Source organism: Schistocerca americana, chromosome 2 (genome assembly GCF_021461395.2).
Source record: "Schistocerca americana isolate TAMUIC-IGC-003095 chromosome 2, iqSchAmer2.1, whole genome shotgun sequence".
NCBI lineage: Eukaryota > Metazoa > Arthropoda > Insecta > Orthoptera > Acrididae > Schistocerca > Schistocerca americana.
In genome coordinates, this window is record NC_060120.1 from 17,171,561 (window position 1) to 17,195,016 (window position 23,456).

General features: G+C 40.6%; 1 protein-coding gene across 2 annotated transcripts in view; it reads right to left on the reverse strand.

Annotated features, from left to right (window-relative positions):
* The window catches only part of LOC124595095 (cytosolic endo-beta-N-acetylglucosaminidase), a 111,163-nt gene that overhangs the window by 53,196 nt on the left and 34,511 nt on the right, over positions 1 to 23,456 (reverse strand). For both annotated transcript variants that reach the window (XM_047133686.1, XM_047133687.1), the window contains exons 3-6: positions 17,853 to 18,156; positions 664 to 829; positions 338 to 553; positions 50 to 267 (exon numbers count right to left, since the gene is read on the reverse strand). In XM_047133686.1, the coding sequence (XP_046989642.1) occupies positions 50 to 267; positions 338 to 553; positions 664 to 829; positions 17,853 to 18,156 (904 nt within the window). The remainder of the gene's footprint in view (positions 1 to 49; positions 268 to 337; positions 554 to 663; positions 830 to 17,852; positions 18,157 to 23,456) is intronic.

Consider the following 23,456-nt stretch of genomic DNA (forward strand, 5'->3'; position numbering starts at 1 on the left):
TTCAGAAATTATCAGTAGCTTTAGGGAGAACAGAAAGACAAATGTTCACCTCTCTATACGGGACCACTTAAGTAACAGACATCCACCTCCTTGAAATGCATCATCTGCGTAGTAAATCATACAACCAGTGTCTTCTACAGGTGGATATATACCACTGCTCTTATTGTGTTCTTCAGCTGTCACATTGTAACGATGGTTTAAGCAAGTTGTTGCACATGGTTGGTACTGCTGCCTGCGCAGATTGTACCAATTGGTTTCTGACACCATCTGCAACAAAACAAGATTCAGTAGATGCTTGAGCAGGTAGAGATTGTTCCTATTTCAGAAAGCCACATACCCGTCCTTCAGAGAAATACTTATGTCCACTGCCTTGACAAAATGATGTTGAAAAAGGAAGATCTGTAGGTCCATGCACAAAGAGGTATGGCCATAGCGTCTGCCAAAAAGCATACTCACGGTGTATAAAGGACTCTGACTGTTCAAAGCATTCATACACCCAGGCTTGGGCAAATACTGCAATGGACAAGTTATGTTTTCTGATTAGCTCCACAGCCTGAAATTAATTTCATTTTATAAGGAACTATTTGGATAACTACTCTGTAAAGATAATGATTACATAATAGTATGATTAAGCTTTAAAAATGCATTATAAGAAACACTAACTTTTCTAGTCTGAAATCCACCACCTCCATAAAACTTGCGACCAAAGACATCTACACCAACATAAACATCATACCCACGAATGCCTGCATTTTTAACAGAGTTCTGAAGATGTCGTTCACTCCATGCATAGTTAAGGAAAATGCCATCACACTTGTCAAAAAATATCCTGAAAATGCAGTAACAACTGGAATTTATTGAAATGCAGAAAGAGAACACATGTTAATCAAATACAAATCAATGTGTGATTATGTATCAAATAAGAATTTAAGATTTACAACAGAAAAAGGGGGGGGGGGGGCAACTCCTCTTTCAAAATTATGCAGATAATTTTTATGTGCCTTAGACAAAAAATAACCAAAGACAGCACACCGACCCTTCAACTCCAAGACAAAAATGGAAATATTGCCCAAAACAACAGGAATACTTGCACAATATTGGTAGAATATTTCAGAAGCCACCTTAACTGTGAAGAACCTACAGGAAAAAATGAACTTCACCACCTCAACAACAACCAACTCTAAGCTTGGAACCAGTTACCCTAAAAACAACCATATCGAATCTCAAACACTATCAGGCCGAACTTTGAAAAATTGTCAACAAAAATGTCATAAAGTGTCTCCAAAACATCTGTGAAGAATTTTAATAAATGAAAGAATCCAGTTGAATGTAAAATGGCCCTCCTTCACACATTCCAAATGAACAAGTCCGAAACAAACCCCCAACAACTACAGAGGAATCTCACTCTCAGATGTGACACACAAGATTTTTTTTTTTTTTAAAGTCCTACTAAACAGAGTAGAACCTCAACTATATCAACTTCAAGAATATCAAATGGGTTTTAGGAAAGGAAGATCCTGTGCTGAACAAATTCTAAATTTCAAAACCTCATGGCCTACCAAAAATCAATAGCAAAATCATATGTTATCACTTCCAGTGACTTTCAAAAATCTTATGATTCAAGAGACGAGGAATCTCTCATCTCTACACTAAAAGAACTAAACCTAGACAACAATATCATACACCTAATCACAGAAACTGTTACCAACACATCCTCCAAAGCTAAATTAACGGGAGAACTCTCTGATTCTCTTGAGATAAAAACTGTAATACAGCAAGGAGAAGATGGACTCTTCTCCTGCTACTTAACTGTGCCCTACAACAATTAGTCAGAGTGGAACATAAAGAACCATAGTGGAATCCAACTAGAAACACAAAACTAAGATATAGGAGTCACTGTATAGCCTTTGCAGACAAAACCGCTCTACTAGCTGATACCAAGAAACATGCCACAGAATAGACTCTCGCACTACAAAAACAAGCAGAAAAATTTGGTCTCAAAATCTCCTCCACAAAGTAAAAAACAAAACAGACAAACATAAAAAAGCCCACAGGAACAGTCTGAAGTGAGAGAATAAAAAAATAAAAATAGTTAATAAATGCAAACATCTTGAAGAATGGTTCATCTGAAATTCCCTTGAGGAAAAGGCTATGGAATCTAGAAAAAATAAAGTAGAGCTGCCCTTCCAACTCACCAAAACATGCAGGTAACAAAAAGTCCCTCTCATGGAATGCAAAAATAAAGCACTATAACGTGGTAATCAAACTGGAAGTCCTATATGCAGCCAAAACACTGCCCATCACCAATCATGACCCAGTTCAGAGGTTGGAGATCAAAGAAAAGAAGACATTGAGAAAAATCAAAGGCACCAAATTCCATTACAACATATTAATCCATATCAGAAATTAAATCCTTCACCAAACAATTGAAAAACTCTCGGATACAGCATGGAAAATAAGAACTGATTTTTGTGGACACACCCTCAGAACAAACCCAAATAGACTAACCAAAAAACTTATTGACTACTTCCACAACAACAAAAAACATAGATAACTGTTTTAAGGAAATGGAGAGAGACGTTAAAAATGCCAAATGACAGAAAATATGGTCATAAATAAAACTGGAAGAAAAATGTCCAATGACAAGAAAGAGAAGTTACAAGTCGAAATCAAAAACAAACAAACAGTCCAAATCTTTGAAGCAGAAAGGAAAGGAAAGTGATAACAGAAAGAATGGAACCATACTTGGCTAACAGAAAGGCACAGAACATCCAGAAGTGATTGATCTAATGTACCCCAAAGACAGGAGAAGCAGAAGAAGAAGAAGAAGAAGAAGAAGATGACGATGATAATGATTGCATGAAAATAAACAGGGTTTAAGGGCAGCTTGTTTTAAGAAATATAGGAAAACTATGACCAAACAACCTGGAAACGAAGAACTGGATTTTAGATCTTGTATTGGAAAACAAACTGAATATTCCAAATTGGTAACTGAATAGACTATAGTAGCAGAGGGTAAAAAGGTGTATTTGGAGAGGCAATGTGGGTGTGGAGAAAAAGACAAGGCTATTGGAATTTCTGTGGCACTACACCACAAAAACATTGTGGATGATTTTCATCACACTTTAAATGTACGATGGGGAGTCAAATGAAAATCTTGAATATTTTTTACTGAATAAAAGTATATCATCTTTTGACATAGTCTGCCTGTAATTCAACACACTTCCTCCAGCACGAATTCCTCTCGGAAGGGAGTAATTCTTTTGGTCGTGTGCACAGCCACTTGTGCACCGCCTGCTGCACCTCTTCATTGGAATGAAATGTCTTTCCTCCCATCACCTCTTTGAGTGGTCCAAACTGGTGGTCTCCACTCAGCGTGATCACTTTTTACTTCAAAGTATCACAAAAGTTCTTTGCACACATCAGTGTGTTGCTGTTTTCAGTTGTAGAGGGAGCTGCGGTGACACCCCTCTAGCAGACACTATGTGAAACTTAAGCACTTCATAAATGATGTAATGTGCTGTGCTGAGCCACACCTAAAGCAAATGTGCAGCTATTTCACACACCATCACGTGCTGATTTTCCATCATAATGACCTCAACAGCTGCAATACACAATGGTATCACAACACAGTATGCTTGACTCAGGCACTGAGTGATGCCATTTTTGAACTTTCTGCTCCACACACACACACACACACACACACACACACAGTTGCTGCAATGAGAGACATGCATCAGCATACTGGATCCCCATTTGCTGATGAATTTCAATAGGTTTCGTACCTTCACTGTTCAGAAAAGGTTCTTCTTTGGTGCAGATCTCAAGTGGGGCAGCCATTTTGAACTTGTATTGCAGCTGCGTTTTGCTTCTCGGTAGTAATATGTCACCTGCAAGCATTCCTTACATCACTGGTAACAGTACCGCCAGCATACAGAACAATGACACAAAATGTAGATTTTGTAATTACACTTTTAGGTTTCCCCTTTGTATATCAATTTAAATTTATTTTGAACTTCTCACTACATACATGTTTGTGCACAATAATGATAAACAACACAAACAAATCTCTGTAACTGTAACTAGGACCAACTACTGCCTGCTGTGACTCGCCGATCATTCAAAGTGCCGTCGCGCAATTACGCACATCCTCTACATGCGGCGCTGTCTGCCAGCCATGCAGCAGCCGCGCCACCTAAGCGGCCAGCCAGCCAGGAGCCGCTAGACTTGGTCTCAGTGCTCATTCGAATGTTACCATGTTCACATGTCTTGCTCAGTGACTTACATGTGTTGTGTCGTTTTGAAATATGTGTGTTCAACTTGACGTTATAACAATTGGCGATGAAGTAGTGGATTTTTCCTTTTCATCGTTGACCCACAGGTTTCCATGGCTACTTTAGAGCAACTACTGCAAGGTCTCATTGAACAGCAAACGCTTCTCACATCGGCGATTTGCGATTTCATCGCGGCATCCAATATGGGCCATTTCTCGTCATTGTCTATGCCTCCTTTTCCTCCTCACAACGAGATGGTGGAAGACTGGTCCGATTACGAAAAACGTCTTCGACAGCACTTCTTGGCATTACATGTCATGGACGAACAAACATGTAAGTCTCTGTTCCTTTCATGGATTTCACCTCAAATGTATCGATTGTTGTCGCAATTGGCTCCTTTGAAAGATCCTGCGTCTTTGCCCCTTGCTGATATGTGCTCACTTCTGTCCATATACTTTCATAAGCAAACACATGTGGTAGCCTCTCGTGTTGCCTTTTATCATTGTCAAAAACAACCGAATCAATCCTATCGCGCTTGGGCTGCTCAGCTTCACAGCCTCAGTCGAAAGTGTCAATTTGTTACTGACGTTCACAAAGAATCCTACGCAGATTCCATGGTACAGGATGCTATTATCCGGTCGGTACCTGACAAAGAAGTGAGGCAACATGCCCTTCAGTTGGCAAATCCGACTCTAGATGAAGTCCTATCCATCGGGCAGTCTTTTGAAATTTCTCGCGCCGCTGGAGCGCAAATAGAGGCATGGGGTGACGTCGGGGACATACAAGCTCCGTGCGCTGTAGGCAACATGTGCGGCGTGTCCCCGCCGGCTGACGTGGCCGCAGTACGCCCCCATGCGCAGCCTCGGCCTAACCATAAACAACTCTCTCAGAAACTGCAGCAAAACCCCAAGCAACTTCCTTCATGTCCGCAGTATTTTACGAAACATTCACGTGAGGATTGTCCCCAATGCTGGACCATGTGCCACAATTGCAAAAAGAAGGGTCATGTGTCTTCCGATTGCAAATCTGACCGCATACATGATGATCATGACCATGACGCTGCTTCTGCTTCTGTGTTGTCTGTCAATTGCACTTCTACCCTTTCAGGGAAGTTATTCCTCACAGTCCAAATCCTTGGTCGGGATGTTCGCATGCAGGCGGATACTGGTTCTGCTGCCACTATCATTAATTCTCAGACGTATCTTCAGTTGGGTTCTCCATTCCTATCACCTGTCACTCGGCAATTATGGACGTACAATAAACAGAAGATTTCTCTCCTGAGGTATCTTACAAATCCGTCGTTCACACTGTTCCCATATTTGTGGTCGACCAGAGTAACACAGAAAATCTTTTTGATTTCGATGCCTTTCGCGTTTTTGGAATCTCCATAGATGACTCTGACAATATCGTCTCTGATGCTATTCCTTATGCTAAACTGGATTCCTTGTCGACGACATTTTCATCCCTTTTTTCTCCTGGGTTAGGCCGTGCAAACGACTTTGAAGCTCATATCACACTCAAACCCATTGCCCGGCGTAAGTTTTTTTGGGCTCGGCCCATTCCTGTGGCCCTTCATGATTGGGTAAAACAGGAGCTGGATCGTCTCACTACATCAGGGGTCTTGCTTCCTGTCACTTCCAGTGAGTGGTCCTCTCCTGTCATTGTTGTTGCTAAGCCCAATGGTGATATTCATCTCTGTGGCGATTTTAAAGCCACTATAAATGCGCAATGCCTCATCGACACTTACCCTATGCCCCAACCTGAAGAATTGTTCACTAAACTTGCAGGTGGCCAGTATTTTTCTAAAACTGACCTGTCAGAAGCTTATCATCAACTTCCTCTCAACGCTGCTTCCCGGCAGTTTCTGGTCCTTAACACGCCTTTCGGCCTCTATCAGTATCAACGATTGGCATTCGGAGTTGCCAGCGCCCCTGCTCTCTTTCAGCGATTCTTGGAACAATTATTGCTCCCTGTCCCTGGGAGTATCAATTACATGGACGACATTGTTGTCACTGGCTCCACCACTGAAGAACATCTTCAGAACCTCTGCACACTTTTTCATGTCTTACAGACTGCCAGTCTTAAGTGTAATTTTCAGAAATCAATATTTTTTCAGGCATCTATCTCGTAATTGGGATTTCAACTCTCTCGGGATGGTATTTGTCTGCTTCAGCAAACTGTCACTGCGATCGATGCCCTTCCTCGCCCTACATCTGTTAAGGAACTGCAGGCCTTCTTGGGGAAAATAGCATACTATCACAAGTTTTTACCATCTGCTGCTTCGGTGGCTCAGCCGTTGCATCGCCTGTTGCATAAAAATGTGCGTTTTCACTGCTCCGCGTCATGCGATGCGGCTTTCCAGAAATTGAAGACTATGCTGATACAGGCCCCGTGCCTGGCTACTTATAGACCTGGCCAACATCTTGTTCTTGCCACGGACGCCTCTCAATATGGGGTTGGTGCAGTCCTTGCGCAGTTTTTCTGACGGTTCTGAACAACCCATTGCTTATGCCTCCAAAACGCTCACGGATGCCCAATAAAAGTATTATAAAATTGAAAAAGAAGCTTTGGCCATTATTTATGCTCTTCATAAGTTTGGTTTTTTTCTCTATGGATCCAATTTTCATCTTGTTACGGATCACAAACCACTTGTTTCCTTGTTTCATCCATCAACGTCACTTCCTGACAAGGCTGCACACTGCCTCCAGCGTTGGGCTCTTTACTTGTCTCGTTTCAATTATGAGATTCATTTCTGGCCGACGGCTCAACATGCAAATGCTGATGCACTGTCTCGCCTTCCCATGGGTCCTGATCTGGCATTCGATAGAGACAAACTTTTGTGTTTCCACCTGGATGTTGCCGAGCAGCGGGCTGTGGACGGATTCCCCATCACCCGGGACCGGCTGGCAGCTGCTACGGGTTCTGACCCTACCCTCTCCCGGGTTTTACGCTGTATTCAGAAGGGTTGGCCAGATCGTCTGTCCACTAAGACTTCTGATCCATTACGAAACTACTACGCTTTGCGCTACCGCCTCACAGCTAGGGATGGTGTTATCCTTCTTTCCACCGACAATGCTTCGCCGCGTGTTGTGGTATCTGCGTCTTTGCGTGCTTCGGTCTTGTGCCTCCTTCACCAAGGGCACTGGGGTGACCCCGCACAAAATCTCTGGCACGCCGTCATGTGTACTGGCCTGTCATCAACTCTGAAATAGCACACATGGTCGCTGCCTGCAGCCCTTGTGCATCATAGGCCGCCGCCCCGAAGTCATCTTCGTCACCGTGGCCTTCGCCTGAGATGGCCTGGGAGCGCATTCATGCTGACTTCGCGGGATCTTTTTTAGGTACTTATTGGCTACTCGTAATTGACGCCTACTCTAACTTTCCTTTCATTGTCCGTTGCACGTCGCCTACCACCGTGGCAACCACAAATGCTCTCGCCCGCATTTTTTCTTTGGAAGGCCTTCCCTCTACTCTTGTTACTGATAATGGTCCGCAATTTGCCTCTTCCAAATTTGTGAATTTTTGTGCTCATCACGGCGTCATGCATGTCACGGCCCCTCTGTTCCATCCACAATCAAACAGTGAGGCTGAACGACTGGTCCGCACATTTAAGGCTCAGATGAGGAAACTCCTGACTTCTGCTGCTGATGATGCGCTTCTCCAATTTCTGGCTTCATACCGTTTCCCCCCCTGGGTGACCACAACCCGGCTGAGCTCTTACATGGCCGACAGCCACGCACGCTACTTCATCTTCTGTGGCCTTCCACCTCACGGCCGCGGGTGCCTTCGCTTGGCCGGTTCACCGACGACGACCTTGTATGGGTACGAGGATATGGCAGGTGGCCAAAATGGAGTCCGGGCCGCATCTTACGACACCGTGGCCAACACCTGTATGAAATCCAGACAGACACTGGTGTTGTAGTGCATCATTCGGACCAGCTTCGGCTTTGTGTGCCGGCAACGCCTGTTCCGAATGCCGCTACACCACCTTCGGCTCAACCTGACGCTCGGGATCTTGGCATCTCTCATTACTCACAATGCAGCTCTCTCACCGTCATCTCGGTGCCAGTACAAGAACGGACGCCACCAGGAGACGTGCCCATGCAGGAACCGGATGACCATCATCTGTCCGAGCCAATCTACTCACCTCCTTCTCCCACAGACGGCGACACATCGCCCATGTCTCCTGTTATATCAACCAGACTTGCCGCAACAGGCAGATTGGTGCACGGGGCCACAGCAGATTCGACCCCTACATCTCCTGTCATCTCGACCCATTATCATCAGGGACACTTCCAACCGTATGGGAAACCTCCTCCTCGAGACTTTACGGCCAGTCAAACAACGCCTATTGACGTTAGCAATCTACAGGCCACCTCCATCAAGATCAGTGAAAAAATTTCAAAGGGGGAAAAAGTGTTGTGACTCGCCGATCATTCAAAGTGCCGCCGCGCAATTACGTGCGTCCTCTACATGCGGCGCTGTCTGCCAGCCATGCAGCAGCCGCGCCACCTAAGGGACCGGCTAGCCAGCGGCTGCTAGACTTGGACTCAGTTCTCATTCGAATGTTACTGCGTTCACATGTCTTGCTTTGTCAACTTGCTCAGTGACTTACATGTGTTGTGTTGTTTTGAAATATATGTGTTCAACTTGACATTATAACACTGCCATCTAATATTTATTTACTCATTTATTCATACATCCAGGGATCATCTCACACTGATACAGGCTTTGTCTTCATCATCATACAATGAAAATACACAGCTCAAAACATACATATAAATAGAATATACAATTATGTTCTTATGAGGATAGGATAGTTGCTGAAGGATTCATCCTGGCATTTGCCTGAAATGATTTAGGAAAACCACAGAAAATCTAGATCACTACAGCTGGATAAAGCCAATTCCATCCTCCTAAATATGACATCAGTGTCTTAACAACTACACTGCCTCATTTGGTTGGGCACTTCTTTACAATTTTCTTTTGATCATGCAGTGTTTGAATCAGGTAACTGATGATACACAACATAGTGTATCACTGCACATCCTATGGACACTGGAGACTCCTGGACCATGAACATCTAGCTATTCCCCTTGTACTCTCTCCAGTCTGTTCAGAAAACTGACTTGAGGCCTCTAAAAATCGAACTATGTCCAGTCTTCATATTCTCCCTTTAGGATGTCTGAAAATCTGAGTCAGGATCCCCCAGTTCTTAAGACTGAAGTTACAGCACTGTAAATGTGGAGACTGGAAATGCAGTAATGAATGAAGCTGTACAAATGTAAGCATTAATTAGCTCAAAAAGAAATTTAGTACATAATCTGTATCAGTGGGTAATTTGATTGAAAATACATAAATGAAAACCTGATGAAACTTCTAGAATGAAATTTTCACTCTACAGCGGAGTGTGAGTTGATATGAAACTTCCTGGCAGACTAGAACTGTGTGCCGGACCAAGACTCGAACACGGGAGTTCAAGTCTCGGTCCGGCGCACAGTTTTGGTCTGCCAGGAAGTTTCTGAAGAAACTTATTTCCTTTGAAAGTCTTTTATTAAATATAAATTGTTATTCAGAATGACAGAGTAATGTGAATTGGGTTAGGTGTCACCTGAGTGTATGACTAAGATTACAGTACTGATCATTAGAGAAACTCTAGAAGCTTAGTTCCACACTGACTGTTATGCAAGAGTTCCATCTGGATCCAAATTCGCCAAGATTCCAGTACTGATAGTATGACAGCACACTGTCAAGAGCAGAAGTCTTATAGCTCTTATTTTCAGTGTCATTCTGTTACTACTAAAACATTGTGTATGATATTGTACTATGTTTCAGCATTTTGTATTGCCTGTTCCTGTGAGAGTGTTTAATTATGGTCTTATTTTGTTCAAGTTTGCAGTACAACTCACACTATGACAACGTGAATATTTCTCGTCTTTTACATTATGAGGAGCAATGTTTATGCAATAGAAAATGGAGTCTAAAACACAATAAAATCTAGCATTTGTGACATTGTGTTCTACTTGTGTTTAATACAAGGGCAAAAGCAGTGGAGGCAGTTCAAAACATCTGTGCCCTGTGCGGAGTGAGCACTATTGAGCAAGTCAAGTTTTATTGTTTCAAGTATGATCGTTTTGAGAAAAATTAATTGCCACAGTTAGGAAGACAAACAGGCATTGATGAAAGGACGTTTCTGCGATTTGCTACTATTGTCAATGACAGTGTATCCAATAACTGATAAGTGTGTCCACCAATTAACCTTTGTGCGACACTTGCCTTCAGTAGGTTAAAAGAAAGGGAGGAAAATTACAGTACAACAGCTTGTCAAATATGAGATTAGATGCAAGGCAGAATCTTGAACTGGTAAGAATGGGAAAGGAAGTCACCTGTGCCCATTCAAAGGGTTGATTGCGGCATTTGTTATAATAGATTTAAGGAGGTCACAGTAAACCTAAATTAGTGCAGCCTGAAGTACTGTATGGTAACTTCAAAAGGAGAAAATAGTGGGTAAGCCAGAACAAACATTATCTCAAACAATGGCCTGTATATGTCCACAAAATGTTATTGTTATTGATATATATACATCTAGTGGCACAAAGAAGGTGTTTTGTGTTGTGAACTGCTTAACAGGGACATGTCCCTCACAGCTGGCATTTGTTGCCAACAAATGAGATGCCTTGCAATTGCAAAGTAACAAATACGACCTGGAAGATGGCACCAAGGAGCTTAGCTGGCAAACAAACCTACTGCATGTCTTCTAATCTGGCACCCACATGCGTTTACCTTTCTTGTCCCTTATCCATCAACCACCAAGAATGTTAGTTTTTGTTTTCTTTTGTTTGTCGTGTTTCAACAACTGTGCTTCAAACGTGGCTTAACTCAGCACCAGTGAGTTGCTACATGTGTGGGATCGAAAAACTACCTGTGCATCATCAGACTGTCTTCGATAGTGTGGTGGAATATGTTGTTGACAATTTCTCTGATATTTGTGTCTGTTTTGTTCAATAACCTAACGAGAAACATTATTAATATGCACTACACTAATACAACTGGCTTCTCATCATAATACCATACAATGAATGGCTTTCTTAATGAAACATGAACTCTCTTGTCATACTCAGGTAGCTTTACCGGACTATAACGTAATATGACAATGTGGCTGTGAGAATAGTTGCTGAATGAAACACAGTTAACAGAGTACTCAGTGATACAATTTCATTAACAGATTTGTGTATTTTCAGTAGCAGTTTTGCAGTATTTTATGTTTCTTACCTGTAGATCTACTGTTTACTTAATGTAGCGAGACAAAATTTCTAAAGACGTTCCGAGTTTGATACAGCTGTTTGTAGCACTGTCACAGAGAGGGTAAAATGTTATTGTCACACTAGTTTGGAACTGAGAGCTACTGCCTCTAACTCTTTACTGTGTGTCAACATTTTCATGGAGCCAGCGACCAATGGCAGCGTTCATTGCCTCCTCATTGCCCCTGTGATGGCTAGTACAAATAATTCGCAATATAGACAGTGAGACTGGTGGTAGTTGCTGCATGAAAGTAAGCTCCATGTCTGTAAACATATATTTCATAAACTGATGACACATCAAAGTGGAATTAATTCAGAATTGGTATCCCAAGAGTATACCAAGTGAATTTGCAAGAAAATTCTGTCATTCCAGGACATAACGAAACTATCACAGCATCACCAGGCATGTTCCACTATGTTGTCATAACCCTGCCATAGTCTTAGCAGGACAATTATGTCTCTACAGGCAATGTCACTCTTGAGTGGACTAATGATTTAGGTGTGCATCTTGTGCACCAATGATGCAGTGGCTTAATTACTTTTCATACAACAGCATGAGGAGTATTCCAGCACTTATGGTGAGGGAGAAGACCAGACGGTTGCACACACCACTCCAAACATATGAAAGAAAATATATGTAATCCACTGAGTTCATTGACATCAAAATGTAGCAGGATGTGTGAACAAACACTTTGTTCGAACATTATGAAATACTCCAAATTATATTACCTACTGAGATGAAACCAGCATGGATTTGGAAGGCATCACTCTTGTGAGACACAGCTGGCACTTTATTTGCATGACATACCGAAAACAGGGGCTCTCAAATTGATTCTATATTTATAGAGTTCCAGAAAGGCTTTGCCTACAGAGTTTCTTGCCACCGCTGTACAAAGATGATATTACAACTGTAACATCATAAGAGATATTAGAATTCACAAATAAAGATTTTGGCATTCATTTTTCTCAAGTTTCATGTATCTGTGGGGTGGTAAAGAAGTTAAAACAATTCTGTGAACCCTTTATGAAAACAGTTAACTCTGAATTACAGTGTATTTGTGCATCATTGCAACGGAAATGAAGGGCCATACTAGAATGTAATTTCCGTCGTGCAGCATTTATTGTTTCAGAAACACTGAGTAAACATTATAAGTGCTCAAAATGTGAACAATATCCTACATACACACAATTATTTGGTAAGTTGCCACTAAAGCTGTTTACTTTTAAAATACACTTAGTTATCTTGGTAGAACACATATTTCCTTAAGGCAAGGTTTAATGCAAAGTGCTTACATGAAAGAAAAGTTTCCTGTGTCATGCAATTGCTAGTTGGCTGAAATGTTTTGTGGTAGCTGTGTTTATAATAAGTGTATTATTTAACTTATTTTTTGTTAAATATAAGAATGAAACATCAAAAGCAAATGTGCCTGCTCATGTTATAGCAAAATAGCTCTAGCTGCGCTAGTTTATACTACAGACATGGGTAGGGTAGATGAAATGTTCAATCCTTCGAAGGATGAGCGGGGCTTTACGGCCTGGGCTTTGCTTGCTGTGGCTTGAGAGCTACGGGCCAGCCAAGCTGGATGGCTGATGGACTGGCTGGCCAGCTACAGCCTGGTGCCAAGACGAGACTGAAGTGAGCGGGCCAGCGGTAGCAGACCAATAGCCCCCCCTTCCCGAGAGACCAGCACGGCTGCAAAGCATGGCTCTGCCTCTGCCTCTCCTTTTGACATAAATATGTTTACTTCCTCTCCTGGCATCAGTATAAGAGTGGCAAGCTGAAATACACATCAGGCTGTCTGTTGCAGTTGTTCACTGGAAGAGATCAACTCAAGATAGAGTCATCACTCTTATTGAAGAAGGTCAATGTTCTATCAGAGTAGCTGTCAGAAGGTATGGAGCACCACATACCACTGCAACAAGATGGTAGAGGAACTACCTTGAAAGAGGCACTACCAGCAGAGCTCCTGGCTCAGGCAGGAAGAGGCTGAGCTCACAGCAGGACAGGAAGCTAGTGTCTAAGAGCAGAGAATATCCCTTTCTCAATGTGAAGCAATTATGGTGGGAGACCAACTTCCCTGGCTCCCATGACATGATTCACAAAAGGCTGATGGATGCTGGACTGTATGCATAACACTCCACTGTGAAAGATCTCAGCGAAGACAATGTTTTATACTGACTAGCATTTCTGGAGCTCCATTTGAGTGTGTTGTGGGAAAACACAATTTTCACTGACAAGAAGGTGTTTTCCTTAACGACGGTCTAACAGCTGTTTACAGGCCACAAGGGACTCGCCACTGACAAGAATATGTAACCAAGATGAGAAGAAGTGGACGGCAATCTGTTTTCTGCTGGGGATGGATTTCTGTGAGAAGAGCGGGAACTCTTCACAGGATAGAAGGCACTCTCAACAGTGAGCAGTTAGCCCACATATTGGAAAATGTGATGCTTCTGTCAGTGTGAATGCTATATGGAGAGGAGGACTTCACATTGGAAGAGGATCATTCTCCCGGTCATAAGTCTGCATTCGTTCAGCAGCAGCTCTCCACAATTGGTGTAAATGTCATGGACTGAATGTCACTGGCTGCTGATATGAACCCTGTAGAAAATGTGGGCTGAGGTCACCAGAATGTTAATGGAGAACTGGCCATGAAACCAAACGACTGCGACGGACGCTCTTTGGAACTGTGTTCTTGACATGTGGGAGGAAGTTAATTCTGCAGGCTATGTATGACTGCTTACAGGTTCTATGCCAAGACACATGACAGAAGTACAAATTAACTTGGTATTCTGGATAAAATATTAGCGTCCTTAAAACATTTTGTTGTGTCATCTTTTTCCCATTTTTCCTCACTGACAACCAGTGGAAGATCACTTGGCAACAGAAAAAATAAAATTTGGGTTACTTTTCCTTTGAGTTGCCTTTTTAATTGAAATGAGTTTCTTTTGAATGTACAGTTTGTTACATATTCTTTTTTTATTTCATTTATACTCTGTTTAGGTACTTACAAAGTAATCAGTTTTGATAGACACTTTAAAAGCATTCCCCCCCCTCCAGACACAGCTCTCTCTTCCCCTCCATCCATTAATACACCCTCTCCCCTGTAAAAATTGTTCAAACAATTTAGTCTTACATTTATTCACTGCCAGTTTCTCCTCCATTCTTTCTCTTACCTCTTTTGCATGATTACTTCAATTATTCTTCTACTTAATTCTCCCAAAACATTATAAACAAATCTAGCAGTTTCCATTGAAACTATATGTTCTCATTTAATTTCTGCTTTTTTTCTTTTACTGTCCTCTATCACTCCTCTCAAAACCTATGTAACCATATTATTTTATATCCCATTATTTATAGTCCATTATTCCTTCTGAAAACATTCCTTCCTTTCTCTCTGTCCCACATTAAAATGAACGTGGCATAGATCTACGTAAGGAATGCTTTGTAAGCTTTTAATTAATATATTTTGGACTTCTGTACTCCTATCCATTCTTAGATCCCTCCCTCCTTCCTGTTTCCCCTCCCTTAACATCTGCATCCACATCCACATGAATACTCTGAAATTTGCAATCAAGTGCTTGGCAAAGGGTTCTCTGAACCACTGTCACATTATTTCATTACCATTCCACTCTCAAAAAGCATGTGAAAATAATGAACAAATAAAACCTACTGAACAAGCACTGATATCTCTTATCACAATGGTCATATCTCCCTTGTATGTCACAGTAAACAAAATATCGGGGGATTCACCTGAGAAGGCTGACCTACATTCCAATGATTTCCACCCTAACAACGTGAATAAACAAACAACTATGGTAAGCAGTTCTATAAACACTGAAAGGTCAGATGGCAAATGAGTGCTAAGTAAAGAAGTGAAAGTTGAAGGGTCAACAGAATATACAGAAGAGTAATACAAAGGAAATAAACTTTAACAGAAAGCAAACCACCCAGAGTACAAAAAAATCCCTCAGGACTACTAAGATCCATGGGAGAACTAATTATCTACAGAGTGTGGTGTCACCGCCAGACACCACACTTGCTAGGTGGTAGCTTAAATCGGCCGCGGTCCATTTAGTACATGTCGGACCCGCGTGTCGCCACTGTGTGATCGCAGACCGAGCGCCACCACAAGGCAGGTCTCGAGATACGGAATAGCACTCGCCCTAGTTGTACTACGACTTTGCTAGCGACTACACTTACGAAGCTTTCTCTCATTTGCTGAGAGACAGTTAGTCCATGGCTACGACCTAGCAAGGCGCCATTAGCCTTACATAGTTTGATTGTTATCGTATGAAATGTCTCATCAAGAATGCTGTAATTCACATCAAAGAATAAAAGATAAGTATTCGAGGAGCTGCATACTTTTCTTATGAGAATTCACTACTTATCCTGTTCCAGAATTCGTGCCCGTCTGCGTTAGATAGCGTGCATTTAGGCCTCCTATATCTACCAGGTGTTGGCACATTTACCAACACATCACACAGGGTGGGAGAACTAATCATCCACAGAAAAATGAAATGACTAACAGATACTGTCCTTAAAGAATAGCAGTTTAGGTTAAAGATGCAGGCAGGAAAACGCAATGCAATATTGACCCTGCAATTTACCTTAGAACACAGATTGAGGAAGAAACATCTACATTTATAGCAGTTGTAAGTTTAAAAAAAGTTTTTATAGATAGAGTTTACTGGAATACTCTCTATGAAATTATGACATAAAATACAGGGGGCAACTTGTACAGAAAGCGGACAGTGATTGTAGGAGTCAAAGGACATAACAACAAGGCAGTAATTGTGGAGGGACTGGGACAGGGCTGTAGCCTGTCCCTCATGTTAGTCATCTGCACATAGAGCAAGCAATAAAGTAAACCGTGGAGAAATATGGAAAGGGAATTAAAATTCAAGAACAAGAAATGAAACCCTTGAATATTTGTCATGACATCTAAATTCTGTAAAAAGATTGCCAATAAATTGGAAGATCAGTTGAGCAGAGTGGATAGTATCTTAAACAGAGGTTATAACATGAGCACCAACAAAAGTAAAAAACAAGGGTTATTAAGTGTTGTCAGATTAAATTAGGTGATTTAATAGAATATTAAGATAGGACACAGTAGGATAGGATATTTAATATTAGGAAGTAAATCAGGAGACAAGTGGGGGTGGGGGAATGGAATAAGAGACAAATTTTGCTATTTGGGCATCAAAATAACTGAGGGTGGCAGATGTAAAGAGGATATAAAATGCAGACAGACAATACCTAGAAGAGCTTTTCTGAAAAATGGAAATTTGTTAGCATTTAGTGTTATGTAGCCTTAAATAGAAGTGGCACATGGATGATAAACAGTACAGACAAGAGGAGAATGTGGTCATTTGAAATTTGGTGATACAGAAGAATACTGAAGATTAGATTGGTAGAGCAGAAAAAATAATGAATAAATACTGCATCAAACTGGAGAGAAAGGAAACAAATCACATAACTTGACTAAAAGGAGGACAGGTGTCAGGACACATGATATGGCATTAGCAGACAGTTAATTTAGTACTACAGTGAAATGTTGGAGGTAAGAATGTGGTGGGAGACCAAGGCTTGATTATAGCAAGCAGATTCAAGTGGAAGTACATTGCAGTATTTATGTGCAGAAATTGACTACCACAGAGAACTGCAACAAACCAGTTCACAGACTGAAGACAGCAGCTGCAACAACAACAACAACAACAACAACAACAACAACTACTACTACTACTACTACTTCTTACTACTGCTAATACTACTACTACTACTACTACTACAATTTTTGTAATATGTCAAAGTAGATTTAAGTATGGCAATGCCTCATCAAGGCAAAGATTTGATGAGAAGTGTCCTTCCTGTGAACGTTACTTTTTTCAGCAGGAATTAAAGCCTTAGATTTTTTCTTTGATTGTGTATATGTGGTGTCATTACATTAACTCTCACTCATAATCTGATATGTGATACAAACCAAGATTTCATCATTGTCACAGCACAATCCAGAAACCTGGCTTCTTCTTCAGTCAAATAATGAATTTTATATCTGGATATAGCATGCCTATTCTGAACTCACATTTGGCACACAACAGCACTGCAAATAAAGTGTCGTATCTTGGCATGTCATAGACTATAAAGATAACAGCAAAGCACTCTACCTGTATCTTTACTTTTACTTTAATTTGAAGTAAAAATGACAGGAACAATCTATTTTATGTTTTCTCTGAAAATTGTGTGTTTCAGACATAATATTATGCCAAATTTTGTTACCTGTTGAAAATGTTTAGTTCATTCTGCCATGCAAGTTTTCCATCTTGTGTGACACTGTCATACCAAATAACCTCCCCAGTAGTGACAGTCTTGTGTAGAGTTTCAACAAAAAAGTCCACAAATTTCTGAAACTTTCCCATTAGTTCTGGGGCAACTACATTCTCAATATTTAAAAGATAACCATCAAAGTTGTAGTGGTGGCATATATCACAAAGTGCTTTTGCAAAGGACTGCCAAATTTCATCACTCTTTAAAATCTCTTCCCACATCTTCTCTCCATCTTTCCATTCAGTTATTACAGTACCTGAAACAAAGAAGAAAAACATAAATATAAGCACAGTGGGTAAGATAATGATTTAATGTGGTGGCGATTATGAGGAAACAGTCTTCACAATTTTATCACAAATTTCTATATTTCTGCATATCTTAAAGAGTATCAGTTTTTCAAATGATAATACACAAATATTTGGTATAGTGTTGGGCACTTAGGGAGGACATTTGACTAGTAACTTACTTTGAAATGGCATCACATTCAAACATTTGATATTGTATCAGAAAGCAGACTTTTTTAAAATATAAAATTCTAAACTTACTAAGCAGTTCAAGGAACCTGCGTGAATACCACTAACAATGTATCTTTCTCCTACTTGGGACATCATTTGAAACAGTATCAGAGAGGCACGTGATTAGCTCATTTCCTTCTCAAGTGTCAATGGAAGATTTTAAAATTAGAGCCTCTCACTCTCTCTCTTTCTGCTTCAAGTAACTTTAGGTTGTCCTCACACGGTTAAGAGGGCTCGGTTTCATTTTTATCACCACAGAAAATATCAATCAATAATGGGAGTCAATGTTGGGTCTTCCTTATGGCAGTCAATGTAGATAAAGTACTACTTCTTGCATGAAAAAGTGATCAAGGAAATCAAAGAAAAACTGAGAAAGTTAATAGGTATAGGTATAAGTATAAGTGATGTTGATCATTCAGGACATACAGTAAAAACCTTTCGCCAATGGTTTTTATTTGTGGCACTGTAGAAATACCTACAATGCTGGTTTGTTGGAGAATGTAGAAGTGTAGGCTTGTACACTGTACTGGCAACAACCTAGAATGATCTGACACTAATGAGAATGGTGAAAAAGCTGCAATTGGAAAAAAAAGTCATATCACAAGATAGATATCTCAGGAATGATTTTTATGTCATTTATTTGGGGGAAGAGGGGTGGGGGGGTTACAAAAAGACTTAAATGTACAACAATGTCATTGTTTTTTGATATGTCTCCTTCAAATATCCATCACTTCCAGGATGAAAATTTGACCTATGTTTCACTAGTCTGGAAGAAGCAGGCCCTCTCTTGATACTGTCACAACTTTGTAGTGCCTTCAAGAGCACTATGCAAAGAAACGTTGATGCTCTGAGAAAACTTTAACACCTGACCACTTTCCTCTTGCTACCAAACATACAGCAAGTGCTGAATTGTATGGGAAACTCTGCTTGATCTCTTGCATTTTATTAAAACACCTGAAGTAGAAGAAAAGCGATATACTAGCTCCCACAGAAATGACATTTTTTTGAATCATCTATGAAATTGGTGCCTCACCCATCCCATGCACCGATATTTCTGACTAAAAAAAAAAAAAAAAAAAAAAAAAAAATCACAGACTATGATTCATGTGAGGAAAATGCGTCAAATGTCACTCTTCACAAAGTGCGAGTTACCACCACTTTCAGGTGTTTTAAGATGTAGAAGTGTTGATGAGACGTAATTTTTTTTAATGCAGTGCCCGATTATTGTAGCTAATTTCATGAAAAAACTACTGTGTATGGACCTGTAACAAATTGTCAATAAGGGTGCAAAACGAAAAGTGTTACAACAGTATTGATGATTTATGACAGACAAAGGTGTCTTTGTACATAATGTTTGTTGATACATTGTGGTGATATACAGAAAAGTTTGGATTGTATGCATTCTTTCGAATGTTTTTTGTGTGTTTAAAAGGCACTATTCACGGAATAACACTTAAAAACACCATACATTAACTATCACAGAAAAGAATAGGATATTTGATATCCAAGAATAGGATATTTGATATCCAATACTGATTACAAAACAATTAATCTGTCACTTTTAACTTACACGAGTCACTTCTACAGTTTGGAAAAATGACAGTGTTCTGGTCCACTGTTCCTAATGAAAAAAATGCTCGACAGCAGTATAAATTCTAATCCAATGTAGTAAGTTTCAATAATGAGCTTCCTGGAAGATTAAAATTGTAAGCAGTGCTCAAACTTTTCCACCCACAGCAACATTCTAATCAATTTACCTGTTCCAAGACACATGACCTCACTCAAAACTCAACTCTGTTGATATCTCTCCCCTGTTGTTGTAGTGGCCTTCAGTCCAGAGACTGGTTTGATGCAGCTCTCAATGCTACTCTATCCTGTGCAAGCTTCTTCATCTCTCAATACCTACTGCAACCTACATCCTTCTGAATCTGCTAAGTGTATTCATCTCTTGGTATCCCTCTACGATTTCCACCCTCCACGCTGCCCTCCAATACTAAACTAGTGATCCCTTGAAGCCTCAGAATATGTCCTACCAACCAATCCCTTTCTTCTAGTCAAGTTGTTCCACAAATTTCTCTTCTCCCCAATTCTATTCAGTACCTCCTCATTAGTTATGTAATGTACCCATCTAATCTCCAGCATTCAACTGTTGGCCAACATATCAAAAGCTTCTATTCTCTTCTTGTCTAAACTATTTATCGTCCACGTTTCATTTCCATACATGGCTACACTCTGTACAAATACTTTCAGAAACGACTTCCTGACACTTAAATCGATACTCGATGTTAACAAATTTCTCTTCTTCAGAAATGCTTTTCTTGCCATTGCCAGTCTACATCTTCTCTACTTCGACCATCATCAGTTATTTTGCTCTCCAAATAGCAAAACTCCTTTACTACCTTAAGTGTCTCATTTCCTAATCTAATTCCCTCAGCATCACCCGACTTAATTCGACTACATTCCATTATCCTCATTTTGCTTTGTTGATGTTCATGTTATATCCTCCTTTCAAGACACTGTTCATTCCGTTCAACTGCTCTTCCGGGTCCTTTGCTGTCTCTGACAGAATTATGATGTCATCAGCAAACCTCATAGTTTTTAATTCTTCTGCACGGATTTTAATTCCTACTCCAAATTTTTCTTTTGTTTCCTTTACTGCTTGCTCAATTTACAGATTGAATAACATCGGGGATAGGCTACAACCCCGTCTCACTCCCTTCCCATCCACTGCTTCCTTCTCATGCCCCTCAACTCTTATAACTGCCATCTGGTTTCTGTGCAAATTGCAAATAGCATTTCACTCCCTATATTTGACCCCTGCCACCTTCAGAATTTGAAACAGAGTATTCCAGCCAACATTGTCAGAAGCTTTCTCTAAGTCTACAAATGCTAGAAACGTAGGTTTAACTTTCCTTAATCTGTCTTCTAAGATAAGTCATAGGGTCAGTATTGCCTCACGTGTTCCAATATTTTTACGGAATCCATACTGATCTTCCCCGAGGTCGGCTTCTACCAGTTTTTCCATTTGTCTGTAAGGAATTCGTGTTGGTATTTTGCGGCCGTGACTTATTAAACTGGTAGTTCGGAAATTTTCACATCTGTCAACACCTGCTTTCTTTGGGATTGGAATTATTATATTCTTCTTGAAGTCTGGGGGTATTTTCCCTGTCTGATACATCTTGCTCACCAGATGGTAGAGTTTTGTCAGGGCTGGCTCTCCCAAGGTTATCGGTAGTTCTAATGGAATGTTGTCTACTCCTGGGGCCTTGTTTTGACTTAGGTTTTTCAGTGCTCTGTCAAACTCTTCACGCAGTATCATATCTCCATTTCATCTTCATCTATGTCCTCTTCCATTTCCATGATACTGTTCTCAAGTACATCGCCCTTGTATAGCCCCTCTATATACTCACACTTTTCTGCTTTTCCATCATTGCTTAAAACTGGGTTTCCATCTGAGCTCTTGGTATTCATACAAGTGGTTCTCTTTTCTCCAAAGGTCTCTATAATTTTCCTGTAGGCAGTATCTATCTTACCCCTAGTGATATATGCCTCTACATCCTCACACTTGTCCTCTAGCCATCCCTGCTTAGCCATTTTGCACTTACAATTGATCTCATTTTTAAGACATTTATATTCCTTTTTGCCTGTTTCATTTAATGCGTTTTTATATTTTCTCCTTTCATCAATTAAATTCAATATTTCTTCTGTTACCCAAGGATTTCTACTAGCCCTCATCATTTTACCTACTTGATCCTGTGCTGCCTTCACTATTTCATCTCTCAAAGCTATCCATTCTTCTTCTACTGTATTTTTTTCCCACATTCTTATCAATCGTCCCCTAATGCTCTCTCTGAAACTCCCTACAACCTTTGGTTCTTTCAGTTTATCCAGGTCCCATCTCCTTAAATTCCCACCTTTTTGCAGTTTCTTCAGATTTAATCTACAGTTCATAACCAATAGATTGTGGTCAGAGTACACATCTGCCACTGGAAAGGTCTTACAGTTTAAAACCTGGTTCCTAAATCTATGTTTTACCATTATATAATCTATCTGAAACCTTCCAGTGTCTCCAGGCCTCTTCCATGTATACAACCTTCTTTCATGATTCTTGAACCAAATGTTAACTATGATTAAGTTATGCCCTGTGCAAAATTCTACCAGACGGCTTCCTCTTTCTTTCCTTACCCACATTCCATATTCACCTACTACTTTTCCTTCTCTTTCTTTTCCTACTATCAAATTCCAGTCACCCATGACTATTAAATTTTCATCTCCCTTCACTATCTGAATAATTTATTTTATCTCACCATAGATTTCATCAATCTCTTCGTCATCTGTGGAGCTGGTTGGCATATAAACTTGTACTACTGTGGTAGGCGTGGGCTTCGTGTCTATCTTTGCTGCAATAATGCGTTCACTATGCTGTTTGTAGTAGCTTACCTGCGTTCCTATTTTTTTATTTATTATTAAACCTACTCCTGCAGTCCCCTTATTTGATTTTGTATTTATAATCCTGTACTCACCTGACCAGAAGTCTTGTTCCTCCTGCCACTGAACTTCACGAATTCCCACTATATCTAACTTTAACCTATCCATTTCCCATTTTAAATTTTCTGACCTACCTGCCCAATTAAAGGATCTGACATTCCAAGCTCCAATACGTAGAATGCCAGTTTTCTTTCTCTTGATGACAGCGTCGTCCTGAGTAGTCCCGTGCCCGGATATCTAAATGGGGGACTATTTTACCTCTGGAATATTTTACCCAAGAGGACGCCATCATCATTTAACCATACAGTAAAGCTGCATGCCCTCAGGAAAAATTACGGATGTAGTTTCCCCTTGCTTTCAGCCGTTCGCAGTACCAGCACAGCAAGGCCATTTTGGTTAATGTTACAAGGCCAGATCAGTCAATCATCCAGACTGTTCCCCCTGCAACTACTGAAAAGGCTGCTGCCCCTCTTCAGGAACCACACATTTGCCTGGCCTCTCAACAGATACCCATCCGTTGTGGTTGCACCTATGGTACGGCTATCTGTATCGC